Below are 19,216 nucleotides of genomic sequence, written 5' to 3' on the forward strand. Positions count from 1 at the left end.
AACCGATACACGAGTGACAATGTTGCTTTTATTTTTTGCTTTCTTTTCTCTTGCTCTCTTTTCTCTTCTTTTCAGCGATGAAAAATACTTTAAATAGCAGTCGCCATTTTGTTATGCCCAGACAGCGTCTGTACCTCAACATTGTGTATGTGCAAGCGTATAAATAAGTGACTCCTTAATGATGAATCATGCAATTTAAAGATGGTTTGGTTTTGCGTGACCCAGCATTAACATTTTTTTTTCCTTAATCCTCACACAAGCCAATAAGAAGGTAAGCGCTGTCACTTTGAAAAATGTGTATTACAGTATTGAATACAGGAAGTGAACAAATTTCTGAGTGATTTCTCTGATATGGAAAAGGGGTAGGATTACATAACCTCTGCGCCTGTTGCATTGTGGAACTGTAAATTTATGATTTTCTCAAAATGTCATGCATGTTTGAAATAAGAAAACCTGAAGTGAAAAACAAAAGTCTCAAGTAAAAACTATAAAAACAATCACTTAAATGATGAAATACTCAACAAATGACAAATTGCATAATGTGACAATCTTGTGGCATTCCTACGAAATCATAGAACAAATAATCATATTGTTTATGAGGGATTATGCTATTTGAAGATGGTTCGCACATGTCACTTTTTTTCTTATCCCATAAGTGTAAAAATAAATAAATGTACTAATAGTAAAAAGTAAGAACAATAATAGCATTTATGCGGTATTACACTATTCAAAGATGGGTCACGTCACATTTTTAGCACATTGATTTTTATATTGAAAATACACAAACAAATATGATACAGGCACATGTCTTAAACAATACCTTTCTTTCTCAAGCACTAAGGTTATAAATAACTTTGAGGGAGTGTGCCTTGAAGTTATGATGAAGCGCAACGAATTTAGACGTCGACTTTAGAATTTAGACATGTTTTTTTTGTGGAGCTCTTTGACATTTCTATTTTTGTAATCAGGTGTCCACTTTTTATCTCTCCGTTTTTTTTTACAAGTGCAAAAAAGAAGCTTTGGCAAGAAAGGAAGGAAGGAAGGAGGGGGAGAACATTGTCGGCGGGCGGCTATAAATGGCTCAGTTGTGGATTAGCGTGATATTCTGTTTCTGATGATGGGCGGCGGTGGTGGTGGACGTGATGATACAAAGCTGGTATGATGTCACTGAAGGCTATCAATGCTCTCTCAGGTTTAATAGGCGCAACCTTGTTTTGAGAGCACGGCGCATTAGCGGAAAGCGGAGGGATGACTCTTCCCATGAAGGGGAGGGGAATTAAGTGGGATTGCCTTGGCTCAGCGTACTGGCAGCCGCTGCCCGTTGAGGTAGAATAACAAATCAAGGCCTGAGCACGTCTCTGAATCTTTGAAAAACGTATTGTTACTGTGCCTGAGTGTAACCTCACAGGTCGAAAACGATAGGAAGTAATACAAACAATCATACTACTCTTTTGATTGGATCCAGACCAATCAGATTTATTTCATAAATCAGTACAAAACAACCAATAAATGCTATTAACTAACAATTAATATATTTATATTATTTTTGGCAAACTAACAACACAAATATTTTAGTTCAGAGCACATCACTGGTATAAAATATTTTCCCTTTTTTTAAATGTATTTCATTACCTTTTTTAATATTTGTGGACATTTGTAAACATTTAATGGCATTTAAAAATATTCAAAAATATTTTGATCGCTTCACCCTCGACCATCTCTGTGTGGAGTTAACATGTTCTCCCCGTGCATGCGTGGGTTTTCTCCGGTTTTCTCCCACATTCCAAAAACATGCTAGGTTAATTAGCGACTCCAAATTGTCCATAGGTATGAATGTGAGTGTGAATGGTTGTTTGTCTATATGTGCCCTGTGATTGGCTGGCCACTAGTCCAGGGTGTACCCCGCCTCCTGCCCGAAGACAGCTGAAGACAGGCTCCAGCACCCCCGTGACTCTCGTGAAGATAAGCGGTAGAAAATGAATGAATGAATGAATGAATTTTGATTGCATTTTTATAATTTATTTAACTGTATTATTTATTTAAAAGTTAGTTTATTTTATAAAATGCTGTAATTTATATACTTTCATTGTTGAATAAATATATTTATCATGAAACGTAACTAAAAGTGACATATTTTCTTTTAATTAATCAATAAATCTTTTAATAAAGCTCTAATTGTCAGCATTTCAGCTCCAGAGTGAACCAAAGGTTCAAAGCTGGAGGCTCCTTAGGATATTTCAAATATCCCTAACTTCTTGTGAGCAGTATATGAAAAAATGTGTTACTTATACTCCCGAAAATACACAATGTTTCACAAGTAAATTGACAATATAATACATTACACAACATTGTAGTTATCTGTTAATAAACTTAATATCACTTACTTTTATTTGCTGTGGTATTAAATGTAATTATCATTCAAGCATTATGTAATTTCTCAAAATGTGAAATAATTGATAAAATTGTAATTTATTACTGCGAAATATACTGAAACTTTATAGGGTTATTTAAAAAAATATTTAACCGCTATTATGTTGTTAATAATTGGATGCTTAATGTAATTGTCATATACATATATAGTATATAAACAAGTAAATACAATTAGTTATGAATTAATTATATACCATATCCTAACTATATTTCCCAATTTAGTACTGTTTATATATTTCATTTTGGTGCTGGTATCAATAGCCTTCCCTTCATTAGAAAAAACAAGAGCAGTGTCAGAAGGCAATAAGACAGTCTTAGTTGGTACACATTAAAACAAAAGGCCACGACTTTCATTATACTTCACAGCAGCTTGAGTGGATTAAGTGAACACACTTCCTGGTTGTGCTGATCCACTTTGTTTTTGGTTTCGGGTTTCCTTTGTTCTCGGGAACGCCAAGAAAGCCCTCATTGAGTCTCTCTTTTTTTTTTTTTTTTTCCATCTCAGGGGGTCCGTTTTGATCCAGAGATCCCGCAGACTCTCCGGCTGGAGTTTGCCAAGGCCAACACCAAGATGGCCAAGAACAAGCTGGTGGGCACCCCCAATCCACTTCCCTCCCAGCAGAGCCCTGGACCACAGTTCATTAGCAGAGACCCTTGTGAGTACTCCCGATACGCTTTTTCCATGGACAGGCGTTGGCGTAATTGCTGGAATGTTAGCGCCTCGTACAAGCTACGTTAACAAAAGCACTTGGTATCGACCAATTAATACATTTGTGTGTGTTTTGGTAATAATATATTTGTAATAAAGGTGTGTAATTATATATTTTTTTCAATTTAACAAATTTATCAATATATAAACTTGAAAAATACGGTATATCAAAACAACATCAAAGCAGTTTTTGCACAAATTTCCACGTTTCCACTCTACATGGCAGTTCAGTGTTGCCTTCAGGTGTATTTGTCATGTGATAATACCTCTTTTGTACATTTCCCTGGCCTTGTAAGTAAGTTAAATATTTTTCTAGAAGGCCCCAGATTGTGCAAAGAGTCTTGCATTTTTCCTCAGTGACCGAACTTTCTCTTATCTAGGATATTTGCTGCCAGAAAAAGGGTGTGCGTCTGTGTGTGTGCGCGTGCACTTTTGAGAGGAAATGACATCGTGGCTGCCAATTTCTGTGAGATTTTTTTTTTCCAATGCAAGTTGTTTTTGGATTGAAGATTTTGAACGGGTATCTCTGTACACAGCGGCCATGACTGAATACAGTCCTAGTGATGACCCTCAAGTCTCTACAGTTGATAAATCTAAGGATTTATAGCTGATTGTTATCAATAGAGGAGGCTGCTGCCATATCGCTCGCTTGTCAAACCGGATATCCGGTTGTGTCCCTTTATCGTTTTCAGACTTGACATTGGCATCGGTGTTGTGAAGCAGGGAGTTTTTGGTATTCATTCATTCATTTTCTACCGCTTTTTCCTCACAAAGGTCGCGGGGGGTGCTGGAGTCTATCCCAGCTGTCTTGGGGCGAGAGGTGGGGTACACCCTGGACTGGTGGCCAGCCAATCACAAGGCACATATAGACAAACAACCATTCACACTCACATTCATACCTATGAACAATTTGGAGTCACCAATTAACCTAGTATGTTTTTTGGAATGTGGGAGGAAACCGGAGTACCCGGAGAAAACCCACGCATGCACGGGGAGAACATGCAAACTCTACACACAGAGATGGCCGAGAGTGGAATTGAACCCCAGTTTCCTAGCTGTGAGGTCTGCGCACTAACCACTGCATCCCAATATAAACATAAAAACATAGTGAATAGTAAAACTAAATATTTTGTAACCGTCATATAAGTGTAAAAATATATGAACTGCCGTGGAATGTAAAATTCTTTGCCCCACTCCACATAACAGCTCTGACTCTGTTTTGTTTGTTTTCATTTTTATCCTGTTTTGTGCTTGTATTTTGTACTCTGACTTCCTGTTTTGCACCGTTGCCAGCAGCTTTACTTTTGTTGTGAGTGTATCTGCCGCTGATTGGTGAGCTGTTATTGTTTTAGTCCAGCTGGACTCTCTGCTAGTTGCTGGTTCATTATTTGTGTCAGTCTGACACGGTTGTTATATCCTAGCAGTTCAACGCATCACTCTGCATCTTCTGTTGTTATTTACTGTATCTTTTTTTTTTGCTCAGAATGCTTTTGTTATTTTTATTTTTGCACAGTTTCATTGAATTTTTGACTCTACAAGTACATCTGTGACTGCTTGCACCTGCCTGTGCTACGATTAAGGACTTTTACCTGCACTGTCTCTGCATGCTGGGGTCATGACCATACCACACCACATATCACTCCACTCCACTGTTAGCAAAACAAAATTATAAGACTGCTAATCTTAACTACACGCCACAAATATACAATGCACTGCTTTTGTCTTTGCATCCATATGTCATAAGATGAATGCAATCTAAAATGTTTTTATGTTCACAAATCTGTCTAAATTTGGATTCGTGAGCATTCATAATTCTATTATTGCACTATATTATTATTGCACAGGTGTGCAATAGGAGGTCCGTGAGGGATGGAGGGGTCAGATTGTGGAGAGCTTTGTAGGTGATCAAATTCTGCCTTTTGTGTGAGGGAAACATTATTTTCCTACAATGTCCGTCTGGAAGCAGGCTTGGGCTAACTGTTGAACACAATCTATTTTGCATACTCGCGCTCACCCACCTTACCATCACAACTGTCGCGTGCCACACGCCACCCCTCCACTGGCCACCCACCTCATCCCACTGGTGGTCTTCTTCTTCTTCTTTCCACAGATGAGCTCACAGTGCCCGCTCTCTATCCCAGCAGCCCAGACGTGTGGGCGTCATACCCGCTGTACCCGGCGGAGCTGTCGCCAGCCCTCCCACCCGCTTTCACCTACCCCTCCTCGCTCCACGCTCAGGTAACCCCGCCCACCCTTTTAGCCCCACCTTTTACTCCCGCTCAAACCATTGCCGCATCTGCCACCCCCTGAATGCCACAGCGCCATCATTGTCATTGTTTGCCGCACAATCCTACAGAACTTAGCTTGAGCACAAAATATCTGTGTATCTTATTTTTTTGCAATACCGATTTGATACGCTGACATAAAATATTGATCATTAATTTATACCAATTTTGTGTTCAACTTTTATTTTAGCAATGTAATTTTTTTAACTCAACTTCCAAAATGTTTTTACTTAAGGATGACTTACCTTTCACAATATATAATGATTTATTGTTTTTATCATAGCAAAATATTGACATTGTGATGTTTTTTTTCTTACAAAATTTGTGTTCGAACAAAATACAATGGAACCTCAGTTAGCATGTTTTTAGCTCGATCATTTACAGTAAAATCTTGCTTTGCGTACATTTAACGTACATCTAACTAACACAGTTACGCCAAGTATCTGATTTTTTTTTTTACAACATAACCCACAATTCAGCCAAAGAAAGTTGCAAGTGCTAGCATTTTGATTAGTCAATTCAATTCAAGAACTAACTCATAGCAAAACACGAAGGTGCCGTCTGTGTGGATCTCGCTACCACATTTGTTGTCTTTGTCAACAATCGCGTCTTCAGTCAAGGTAAAAAGGTTCATTTGTTCTTTGCTTTCTCTGCTAACCAAGGTTCCATTGCAATATTGTGGTGCATCGTTTTTAGTGTACGGTGTTAAGTGTTAAATGTTCCACGCCCAAGTAGTTTTTGATGATTATGATTTTTTTTAAATATGACACTTACCATTATGACACATTATTTTTTTATGTATTGCATATGTCCGTCAAAGCATTAAAAACATTTTAACAAAATTACCGATTAAAATTAATACTAATTCGTTATGATTGAAAGTTACTTTCCCCAAACAGTAACTTGCAGATAACAACAGTAACAGTACACACTGACCGGTTTACTTGACTGGTTTTTGGAAAGCCAGCAAAATTTATATAAAAAATATTGAAATATTTGAAATGATTGGGACTTACTCAGGGATGTAGCTTTGGAATGCTGTTGTGAGATGTTTCATGAGATTTCAGTTTCAGACAACCAACATGGAGAATCACTTTGTTCTGGGTAATAATGTACACTTGTCATGTATGTCTGTGTCTTTGACATCAATAAGTAGTGCCTGTACTAGTGCCTGTACCCTCTAAACAGGTAGATAGTAGCTCTCCATGGTGACAGCAGCAGCTCCTGACACTGCCGTGTCCAGCTGGCTGGTCTTTGTCCACATGTTGTCCTTCACTCCGGCACCGTTTGGCTCAGCATGAAATTCTACGCTATCTATAGTCAATTATCATTACTCGTTTCTGTCACCTCTCACCAACGAAGGACATTCGGGCAGGGAGGGGAATCACTTTTTATTTGTGCACTGGCTGAGCACTTGAGAGCGGATAACAGCTGTTATGTTGTCCATGACTAATAACGGTTCGTAACGGTGTTTAGATTACCCAATAATGGAAAATAGGAACAACTTTCCCAACGCGGTTATTCCCAACACTGTACAACATACAGGGATGACTGTGGGAAAAATAGACTTACATTGCATTAAGTCTAATTGCATTAAGTCTACATTGCATGACTGTTCTAACTACCTTTATATATTGTTTTTTTTTTAAATAACTATACAGTTTTTATAACTAATAAAATGTGCTATCATATTTAGTGAGATTTTGTTTGCTTAGTGCGTAAAATGACATTTTACTAATAAAATTTTCCATTCTTTAGTTGGATAGATATTGAGGTGCAATGTCGCTATCAGGTTATAAAATAGAAAAATATTGCAATAATACTGACTGTTTTTCCGAGATGTTTGTTTTCTTCCAATGTCCTGATATTGCCCTGATATTGTCCTGATAGTCCTAATTTCACAATATCATAATTAGTCTATAATACCCTCCAACTGTGACTTACTGGATTCCCATCATATCACAATTAAAGCTTTTTTTTCCAGAAGTTTCCATCATTATTTTTAATTTTTTTTTTTTACCATTAACTCCTTTTCTTCTCGCCTGCCTTGATCTTGTTCATCAAGCAAAAAGCATCTTAATCTGCAAATCTCCACTGCGACTTCCCAATAGAGTTCACTATTGATCCTTTTTAAAATTCTTCCCATGTAACTCACTCGACCTGATTGGTTCGCGATCTCGCTACCTCTTCATTTCACTTTTAAGCTTCAGCGTATTTTTAGCACAAAAGGGCCTCTTGCTATTTATTCCTTGCTGTCTTCTATCCTTTGTGAGCATTTCCATACGTGTGATGTTGAGCTTCAGTCAGCCTTTTTTTTTTTTTTGTTAAAGCACCAGGTTTCTCGTGTTGGCACGTTGGGAAATAGCTAATGTCTCACAGAGCGTAGAGACAGACGCATCATGTTATCATACTAGTCGTAATGTTCTGTGTTTTTAGATCCGTTGGCTCCCACCTGCAGATGGAACTCCTCAGGGATGGAAGTCAAGACAGTTCTGCTGAAGTATGTGTGAGTACTGCAGACTTATACTCATGTTAGGACACTTTGTTTACATGTGAAAAAACAAGAGGAACTGTTTTGGGTAAGAAGTGAATGAATGTTCTTACTTGCTCCAAAAATGCTAATGCATCAAATTCTGTGTTGTCAGTTTTGACCTAGTTGAGGCATCTCAAATATTCCATTTTGCACCTAATTTGGGAAAATTATATCTAATGACAAATATGGCGTCAAAGCACAAATTATATATTTTTCAGTGGGTCTGAATTTAGTGTGGAGTGAAACTAGAAAAAGATTACAGTAAATTACTATACACTATTTTTCACACTATTATGTATGCGATCATTTTGGACCTAACTTGGACCACCAAGGCATTTTGTGTGTGGCGTCTGCATGTTCTCTCCCAATCCTGGCCGCCCACGATCTATCAAGCAACCCTTTGGGGGCCTTTCTAAGTGGAGTTTGGGCTTTGACCTGGTTTCCCCCCCAACCAACAAGATGTAATGTCAATGTGCAGAAAAAACAAACATACTGGACATGCAAATTCAGTGCAAAGTCTGCAAAGAAAAGGCCTTCAATGGGTGGCTACTCTGAGCCGTTTAAGCTGGTGTGTGCCCCGTATTAGGAAATAAATTGATATGGTATTGTCCCGTCATTCATCAACATCCTCTTCCAGACAAGATGACTCTGATGACCCACTCTTTTTGAGACCTTTTTGAGTGGCGTTTGAGTTTTCTCCACTTTCCTCTCACAACCAAAGACATATCATGTTAATTTTGACTTGGAGGCCTCTGAGAAATTAGTTTTCTAGAATCATTGAAAGAAAACAAATGGTTGCCTCCACCTGCACAGCACAGATGCAAAAGAAAAAAAAAAAGTGGATGGGGGAGTCCAGTCCGAGGCCCCCTGTAATCTGTAATGTGTATAAAAGCCTTTAGGCCCTGGCTGTGTTTCTCACGTACCAGCAATAGTTGGTGGAGTGGGGCTGGTGATGAATGCGCCAGCTGACATCTATCTGGACTAGTCCGGGTGAGCTTGTGTGTTATATGTCAACAGTGGGAGTGAGGGGTGGGGGGTTCCGCTCCCTTATTAGAAGGGGTGGCCCCAGCTGGTAAGAGCTGCGCAGGTACCATTGGTTTTGTAAGTCCTCGGGGCGAGCGGCCAGACGACATAGCACGCATGGGAAAGAAGCCCATACATACACACAATGCCTACCCATGCCCCCCCCCCCCGTCATGTGTTGTCAAATGGAAAATCCGGATTACCTTTCCCCTTCACTTCACTAAGCATTAATGTCCACTATTAGCTTGTCTCTGCATCCCCAAACCTCTGCCTGTGCAGCAGGCATGCCAAATACAATTCAGCTTGTTAGGAGGAAGACTAGCCTCGACCTCCTCAACGGGTGCTGTTGGTGGGGGTGGGTGCACCACGTAAGGCACCTCTACAGAAAACTCTTTCCTGTACTTAGCATGGTTTTTAGCATTCACTTTTTTGGATATTTCAGCCTTCTATTGCTTTTATGAATTAAATCATTCATTCATTTTTCTACCGCTTTTTCCTCACGAGGGTCACAGGGGGTGCTGGAGCCTATCACAGCTGTCTTTGGGCGAGAAGTGGGGTACACCCTGGACTGGTCGCCAGCCAATCACAGGGCACATATAGACAAACAACCATTCACACTCACATTCATACCTATGGACAATTTGGAGTCGCTAATTAACCTAGCATGTTTTTGGAATGTGGGAGGAAACCGGAGTACCCGGAGAAAACCCACGCATGCACGGGGAGAACATGCAAACTCCACACAGAGATGTGTGGTGGGCATTGAACCCTGGTCTCCTAGCTGTGAGGTCTGTGTGCTAACCACTCGTCCGCCGTGCCGCCCCCAATGAAATCATGGTCAATGTAATTTGGCTTTTTTGACAATAATTACAAAAAAAAAAACTTTCATTTTGAAGTGAAAAGGGGGGGGGGGGGTCCCAGCTGGTAAGAGCTGCGCAGGTACCATTGGTTTTGTAAGTCCTCGGGGCGAGCGCCGTGCCGCCCCCAATGAAATCATGATCAATGTTATTTGGCTTTTTTGACAATAATAATAATTACAATATAATATTATAATATTACAATAATAATTACAAAAAAAAATTCATTTCGAAGTGAAAAGAGATTTTTAGAAAGCAGTATAAATGAAACATGTAACATACAATAAGTGCATAAATATGACCCCCTTTTAAAGTGACTGAACTAATTCAGCAGAGATCCAGCTAGTTGGTGCCTGTAGTGTCACAGTCAGTTAATGTGTCAAGTGATTTTACCATAAGAACACTTACACTGTCTGGGAGCTGTCTGTGGCAACAAACACACCATTTCCACAGTCAAGCATGTTTGTCAAGTTAAAGGGGAATATGAATGCAGAAGAATAACGACACTACGCGCTGGGAGAAGATTATTTTCCCGCAAGACAATGACCACAAACAAAAGCTATGCAGAACTAGTTGAAAGACAACTAGGTAACTGTTCCAGAGTGGCCGAGTCAAAGCCGAGTAATGAGATCTATGCTGCTTGGTTATCACTGTGCGTTTCATAGGCGTACATCCTCCCACATCTTTTTCCTTGAAGATGCTTGCAGTGTTTGAGCGACTTGGACCAGGCATGCAGCCAGTCTTGATTTCTCTATGTTCTAAGAGTTTTACGATCTTTCTTTGAAGAGTGTGCGTCACGCTGGGGGACATAATGGAGGTTATAGTTAAAAAGTTTATGAAAAGTTCATGTTGAAATGTTGAAAAAATGCAGACTGCTTGTATGAGGAAAAAAGTCAGAATTGTCCTGATCATAAAAAGCTGATGTGAATGATTTAGGTTAATGAATTACAGTTAACTGCGGCACGGTGGACTAGTGGTTAGCGCGCAGACCTCACAGCTAGGAGACCAGGGTTCAATTCCACCCTCGGCCATCTCATGTTCTCCTCGTGCATGCGTGGGTTTTCTCCGGGTACTCCAGTTTCCTCCCACATTCCAAAAACATGCTAGGTTAATTGGCGACTCCAAATTGTCCATAGGTATGAATGTGAGTGTGAATGGTTGTTTGTCTACGTATATGTGCCCTGTGATTGGCTGGCGACCAGTCCAGGGTGTACCCCGCAGTACATTTTCTACCGCTACAAAAAGCGGTAGAAAATGAATGAATTACAGTTAACTGTGATTGGTTGGCGACCAGTCCAGGGTCTACCCTGCCTCTCGCCCGATGACAGCTGGGATAGGCTCCAGCATGCCTGCGACCCTAGTGAGGATAAGCGGTGTATAAAATGGATGTATGGATGTGAACAAAGTCATGATAGAACAAAAATGAAAGCTATGTTAGGACATAAAAGGACTAATGGTATAAGGGGGAACAAAATCCAAATACAAAAATTAAATTCATCTGTGACCTTTTAATGATAGTGAAAGCAAACTCTGTTATTACTGTTCGTACTAGATGTCTTACCCTCCCCTCTGCCCTTTTTTTGGGCCCCAATGCGAGGCAGATGGGGGAATGTTATTGTTGCAGCGAGGGGCTAATATCCACAGGGCCAAATGACTTCTTCCTGGTTTGATAGCAAAGCAATTACTGGATGTCCTGCAAAAAACCACCCCTAAGCACTCCCCCTTACAAAAACTCCCAAAACGGAGGCTCAGAGCATAACTTGAACCAATCAACAGCATGATAGATGTTAGCCTACATGCTAGCACCACCCACGCACTGATGAAAAGGTCTGCTGGTATTTCTTCCTGTCCATGCAGCAGGGAGAGTTAGAGTATGCCTGTTATATATATACACATATATGTATGTATATATATATATATAACAACTTTTTTACATATATACATATGTATATATATATGTATATGTGTATATGTATATATGTATGTATATGTGTATATGTATATATGTATGTATATGTGTATATATGTATGTATATGTATATATGTGTGTGTATGTGTATGTATATGTATATGTATATGTGTATGTGTGTATATATGTATATGTGTATGTGTGTATATATGTATATATATATGTGTATGTGTGTATATGTATATATATGTGTATGTGTGTATATGTATATATATGTGTGTGTATGTGTATATATATGTATATGTATATATATGTGTGTGTATATATGTATGTGTGTGTATTTATGTGTGTGTATGTATATATATGTGTATATGTATATATATGTGTGTGTATATATGTATGTGTGTGTATTTATGTGTGTGTATGTATATATATGTGTATATGTAGTATATATATGTGTGTATGTGTATATATATGTGTATATGTATATACATATATATGTGTGTGTATATATATATGTGTATATGTATATATATGTGTGTATGTGTATATACGTATATGTGTATATGTATATACATATATATGTGTGTATATATATATATATACCCCAAATTATAATACAGTAAACATAATACAGTACAGTATATGAATGTGCATATGAATAAAGTAGTGATATTACAAAAAATGTCAGAATATTATGAAAGAAAGTCAGAGCACTGGTCTATTGGAAATGACCCCTGTTTGGAACCGAGTCATAATTTCATTCCGTCTGTTTATCGATCGTAATTCCACAACTTCAACGTTCATTCTTGTGAGGGGACAAAAAATGATTATCACAAAACACAAAGGCAAAAAAAAAAAGCCAAAAAAACAAAGCACTCATTGACGAGATAACAAATCGTCGTCCACATCCAACAGGACTTGTTTACCTATCTCACGTTATGCGCCTGGCTTCCCGTTCTCGGATGTCACACATTAAGCCGTCGAATCGCTAAACCGTTGGCAAACCCGCTCCGACGTGTTCAATGATCAACCCGATCTTTAACCTTGGGGGAGAGTCTCAGGCAGAACAAATTAGGGTGCAAAGCTATGGAGAGTGCATCCATTCACTCATCCTTGATTGAGCGCGCAACGGGACATTAGCTAGGCCAGCCGTGTCGCGTCAACAGAGGAAAATAATCTTTTCTTGTCCAAAAAAAACAATTTCTATTTTTGAGATCGCTTTGTTGTGGTAGTGTCATGGGAGAAATATTGTTATTTAATACTGTTACTGACTTGTTCTGGTATAATAGTTGTATTATTATTAACTAATATTATTGTTTCATCTATAATCAATATTAGATATTTTCAAAAATAACGTATATTATGAGAAAGATTTTTTTGTTGTACTTGTCATACCATTCTGCTATTTTTCTCATAAATTACAATTTAATTCTTGTGTCATTACTAGGGTTGCCAAAAAATAGTGAGTTAACGACTGTAATTTATTAATTGAATTAATTACATTGATTTTTTGGGGGGCGTAATTAACGCACAGGACAGTGAGGTGCATTCACTGACACTCTGAAAATCACAAAAACTTTGCTGTGTGGCCTAAATGAACAGAAAGACAAAGAAAAACAGTAAGTGGGTATTTTTTTATCTCTCACTAACATAACTCTTACTGGGGAAGTACAATTTGATGTATACTTTGAAGTATACTTGGAAATCCTCCAAAACATCCATCTACTGTACACTCAACTTAAGTTACATGATGTCTTTGAACGCAGCCCTTCATGGTTAAAGCCCCTTCAAGCCCCTCAAATGTTTTGCTACTATTAAAGAGAAAAACACATTTTCAGACATTTTTAGCTTGATTTGAATTTTTCATTTCATTTGGAGCTGATTTTGCTACTTTTCGCCTCATAATAATCTTTTCACAATTTTTTTTCTTATTATTTTACAATTTTATTCTTGTACCATTCTAATTTTATTTGTGTGACATTCCTACTTTTTTCTCATAATGTTGCGACTTTATTCTCGTACATTTACGATTTCATCCTTCTGAAGTTTCTGCTTTTTTCTCATACTATAACGACTTAACGCTCATACCATTATGGCTTTTTAGTATTAGATTTTTTTTCTCATACTTCAAGACTAAAGTCATAATACTATGAGAAAAAGTAGTAAAATTCATACATTCATTAATTCATTTTCTACCACTTTTTCCTCTCGAGGGTCGCGGGGGGTGCTGGAGCCTATCCCAGCTGACTTCGTGCGAGAGGCGGGGTACACCCTGGACTGGTCGCCAGCCAATCACAGGGCACATATAGACAAACAACCATTCACACTCACATTCATACCAATGACAATTTGGAGTCGCTAATTAACCTAGCATGTTTTTGGAATGTGGGAGGAACCCGGAGTACCCGGAGAAAACCCACGCATGCACAGGGGGAATATGCAAACTCCACACAGAGATAGCCGAGGGTGGAATTGAACCCTGGTCTCCTAGCTGTGAGGTCTGCGCGCTAACCACTAGACCTCCGTGCCGCCCGTAGTAAAATTGAAAATGTAATAATTCAAACTGAAGTGTTCTATCTAGTGTATATTGTTGTTGTTTGTTGCGTCACACATTCTATACATGATGATGAGATGTCTCCTCAGGTTCCTGATGTGTGATGGTGGCCTCGGCCGGCTGTGACGGGCGTTGCCGACTGGACCTCTCTGGTCCACTTAGAAGCTAGGAGGACTGACGCCGGACTTCACGAGCAGCCAACCGTCGGTAAGTGTCCATGTTATTGCTCATTGATGGCGACAGACAGCAACCGAAGGTGTAAACATCACACCTTCACCTCCTCTTCTCTTCTCGCTGCCCTCTGGCTGCTTTCACTTGGCTTGTAGGGCGGCAGCATAACACGACATAGCACGCAGCAAGACTACTTCTTAAGGCTCCTTTGTCATCAGCAATAGATAACAATAATTGGCTGTCATATTGGCATGTGCAGAACTTGGTCAAATCAAGCGTCTAGTTTGGAATTTGATTACATTTTGAACTTGGAGACCTTAGTGCAATTAAAAAAAAACAGCTGACAACTTCAATCTTACAAAAAAAGATGAAGTGTCAGGAAAAAGTTGTCATTGTATGAAAATTAGTTGTAATAATAAGTGCAAATATGAATATAAGTGGTAGTGGGGCTGCACAGTGCCCTAGCGGTTAACAAGTTGGCCACACAGTCAGGAGATCTATGGGTCCGAATCTCTGTTGAGTATCCCTGTATGGAGTTGGCATGTTTGGCTGGCCACCAGTCCAGGGTGTACCCCGCCTCTTACCCAAAGACAGCTGGGATAGGCTCCAGCATGCCTGTGACCCTCATGAGGATAAGCGGTATAGAAAACGAATGGATGGATGGTCGTTACGGGAATACCATTGTACCGTAACAGGTGTAAATATTATTATTATTATTATTATTATTAATAATAATAATAATGATAATAATAATAATTATTATTAATATTATATTTTTCTTATTCTTATTATTAATAATAATATTATATTCTTCTTATTCTTATTTTTATTCTTGTTCTTCTTGTTCTTCTTGTTCTTCTTGTTCTTCTTGTTCTTCTTGTTCTTCTTGTTCTTCTTGTTCTTCTTGGTCTTGTTCTTGTTCTTCTTGTTCTTGTTCTTCTTGTTCTTGTTCTTCTTGTTCTTGTTCTTCTTGTTCTTCTTGTTCTTCTTGTTCTTGTTCTTCTTCTTGTTCTTCTTGTTCTTCTTGTTCTTCTTGTTCTTCTTGTTCTTCTTGTTCTTCTTCTTCTTCTTCTTGTTCTTCTTGTTCTTCTTGTTCTTCTTGTTCTTGTTCTTCTTCTTGTTCTTCTTGTTCTTCTTGTTCTTCTTGTTCTTGTTCTTGTTCTTCTTGTTCTTGTTCTTCTTCTTCTTCTTCTTCTTCTTCTTATTATTATTATTAATAATGCTAATGATTATTATTATTATTAATATTATATTCTTCTTATTCTTATTATTAATAATATTATATTCTTATTCTTCTTATTCTTATTTTTATTTTTGTTCTTGTTCTTCTTGTTCTTGTTCTTCTTCTTCTTTTTCTTATTATTATTATTATTATTAATAATAGTAATAATAATAATACCTAAATAAATAATAGAAAACCTTGAAATGAACACCAGTCTAGTAAATAGGTTGTGAAATTACAAGAATAAAGTAGTAATGTTATGGAAAATGTGTAACATTTTAAGAAAAAACATGGAAAAACTGGAATGGAGTTGTAGTATTCCGATGAAAAAATCCGAAAAAATCAGGTCTGATTATTACGAGTGAATAGTTTTTTGTAATGGCTTAAGAATCTTCCATAATATTAAAAAAAAGGTCGAAATAATGTCAGAATGAAGTTGAAGAGTGGTGGAATGTGTTTCATTAAAAAAACTGTTTAATTTCCGTCTGATGTTTTGACCCGGGCTATTCCCGTGCAACCAAACCAAGACAACCAAGGTTGGACTGTACAGTATTTTTTTGCTTTGATGGGTGTTTGTGTCACCCCTCCCTGTGGTGATCTGCCCCCCCCCTCGCTTTGTGTTTTCATTAGTGTTCAGTCACCATAGCAACCTCACACCCCCCCTTCCCCCTCCCTGTCTCTTTGTGTCTCTGGCAGGCAGCCTCTGAGGACATAGCAGACCCCCGCCTCCATCACACATCGAGAACCCACCACCTCCTAACTCTTTTCTTTTTTTTTTTTTTTTTTAAAGCTACACCTCCCTTTGTGAAACCTTTATGCATTGGAAGTGTGAATGCAGCGCCTCCTCGTGGCTATTATTATTATTACTACTATTATTATAATATACTTATTCACGTTAGTACATGTTGGAGCATGACTTTGCAAAAAAAAAACCAAACAAAAAATAAACCAACATTGTACATTGGGAGATATTTTCCAGAAAGGTATTTTTGTAATCGAAACGTTGAGCTGGAGTGTGCATTTAAAGCTCGGCATTGTTTGGTTAAAAACATTCAAATCTTTTTCTTTGCCCATATGAGAGTGCAATACCAAAGCCGTCCTCTTGGTGTGCTCTTTGTCTTGTCATAGTTACATGAAAGCCCCCATGCTATAATTAGCAAACAGCAACACACCAAAAGCATTTTATTTGAAACTATTCCTATTTTTTGATACCTTTATTGTCTGATTTTTTACCGTCACTCCAACTCTAGGCAGCCAAATGATTTTTTTTTTTTTACAAATAAAATGTACGTAATAAATGTACATAATAATGAAGAGGAAAAGAAACCTTTTTGTTTGTTTGCTACATCTGCTGTAACAATTGCTGTCCCAATTTATAATTAGCCCATATAGCCGTGGTGGGGAGCAAATCCGAATCATTTTTGTTCGATATTTTAACGGCAAAATTTGTAATGTTTGGCTTCTGGGAGCTAAACGATTTTCCTGATTTATCTATAGCGTAATCACTGTACGTACAATCATACGAAGAAGTGTTAAGGTCGCGATGCAAAGCAAATTACGAGGAAAAAAAAGTCGTAATGGTACATGATTGGCATTGTAACGAGATTACTACAAAAAACTATTACATGAAAAAAAAAAAAGGTGAAATGCTTTCAGGAAAAAAGTCTGAATATTACAAGAAAAATGTTGTAACGGTACAAAAAGTCATAATTTTGCGAGAAAAATGTCCCAATTTAGAAGAAAAAAGCTGTAGTGGTACATAAAGTCGTAATATTACAAGAAGAATCTTAATAATATAGGATTTTTATGTCATGAGAATAGTTAAATAATTGTAAAAACAATACAAAATAGTCATTTAATGTCTTAAAATGATTAGGAAATAGCTATATTGAATTCAAGCTATCATGATATTATGAGACAAAAGTTGTAAAAGAATATTATAAGAAAAAGGCAATGGCTATTTGCTGTAGTATTACAAAAATGATATAAAAGTATTAAGCATTATAAAATAAGCATATCGTTACAATGAAAAAAAGTGAATGGCAACATTATGTTTACAACTTTATGTTTGTAACTACAACTTTATTCTCACAATATTATGACTTTACTGTCATTCAACACAAAAAATTGTCTCGCAGTATTACTACTTTTACCGTCCAATTTCGACTTTTTCTATTATTCTCTGCCTTTTATCGACTTTGCAACCTTAATACTCTTTCAGACTAGTCATTAATGAATATGGATAATATGCACATTATTTTTGATTTCATGAGAATCTATTGTTTTTGGGTTGGGTTGAAGCATCGACTTTATTAGAACAAGTATTTATGAAGTGTGTGTGTGTGTGTTTTTATTATTATTAAGGGTGTTGTTTTTAAGAAGATTAATGAAGAAGCCAAGCATTCTATTATTATTCTTATTCAATGTATTGTATTATTGTATATTCATTTTCTAGCTGTGACTACTGTATGTATGATATATAAATACTGTATCATTCACTGTGAAATACAACGGTCCTTTTTTTTTCTATTTTGGCTGCCGTATGGTACAGCAAAAAAAAAAAAACCCTAACAAAAAACGCTGATGACTTTTCCTTGTTGCTGTATACAAAGTGGGTGCATTTTTCTGTTCATATTCACAGCATGTATGTGTTTGTGTGTGTGTGAGTGCATGTGTGAGTGTTTATGTATGTTATGTATGTGTGTGTGTTTTATTTAGCCGCAGAAACGCGAGAAACGGCATTCAATGAATTGTTTTGTTTTTTTTTTTAAAAAACAAAAAACATGTTTTTATGAAAATGTTAAATGAGACCGTTTGCCATTAAAGATTGACAAGATCCTCAGTGATTTTTTTTGGGTGTTTTTTGTGTATTACTGTACCCCCCTTGAGTGAAAACTGTATCTTTAGTGCATATCTGGACGTGATGCATGTTTTTTTTTTTATGTATTTTCATAATCGGCAGCTAAGTGGTTAACACGCAGACCACACAGCCAGGAGACCTGAGTTCAATTCCACCCTCGGCCATCTCAGTGTGGAGTTTGCATGTTCTCTCCATGCATGCGGGAACTCCGGTTTCTTCCCACATTCCAAAAACATGCTAGGTTAATTAGCGACTCCAAATTGTCCATAGGTATGAATGTGAGTGTGAATGGTTGTTTGTCTATATGTGCCCTGTGATTGGCTGGCAACCAGTCCAGGGTGTACCCCGCTGAAATCGGCTCCAGCACGCCCGCGACCCTCCTGAGGATAAGGTAGAAATGCTAATTTTCGGGGCTTTGAGTTGTAGGCTCCTATTGAGCATGTACAAGTGATAACTCACACAGAAAGCTTTCTAGATCTTCCAGATTCTACACCTATTTCTGCAGTGTTTCCATGGACTTCCTGCTTATCTAATCTTTGAATGATACTATACACCGAGTCGGTGGACGGATGGGAGATGTGGTGGGGACGGGTTGGCGTGGCATTGAATAAATTGCAACTGTACTGTAAAGTCCATAAAGAAAATGTGTTTTAAATAATA

At 37.8% G+C, this 19,216-nt stretch overlaps 1 protein-coding gene across 2 annotated transcripts in view; it reads left to right on the top strand.

The window, feature by feature from the left end:
- LOC131124923 (RNA-binding protein with multiple splicing-like) overlaps positions 1-18,538 on the top strand; it is a 33,493-nt gene extending 14,955 nt beyond the window's left edge. The window contains exons 5-9 of one of the 2 annotated variants that reach the window (XM_058065926.2): positions 2,936-3,086; positions 5,250-5,377; positions 7,861-7,924; positions 14,393-14,510; positions 16,393-18,538. In XM_058065926.2, the coding sequence (XP_057921909.1) occupies positions 2,936-3,086; positions 5,250-5,377; positions 7,861-7,923 (342 nt within the window). In that variant the 3' untranslated portion in view covers position 7,924; positions 14,393-14,510; positions 16,393-18,538. Of the gene's footprint in view, positions 1-2,935; positions 3,087-5,249; positions 5,378-7,860; positions 7,931-14,392; positions 14,511-16,392 lie in introns of both variants that reach the window. The other variant, XM_058065925.2, reaches the window with a different exon arrangement.
- Positions 18,539-19,216: the final 678 nt, after the last annotated feature.

Source organism: Doryrhamphus excisus, linkage group LG2 (assembly GCF_037039965.1).
Source record: "Doryrhamphus excisus strain RoL-2023G ecotype Guam linkage group LG2, RoL_Dexc_Guam_v1.1, whole genome shotgun sequence".
NCBI lineage: Eukaryota > Metazoa > Chordata > Actinopteri > Syngnathiformes > Syngnathidae > Doryrhamphus > Doryrhamphus excisus.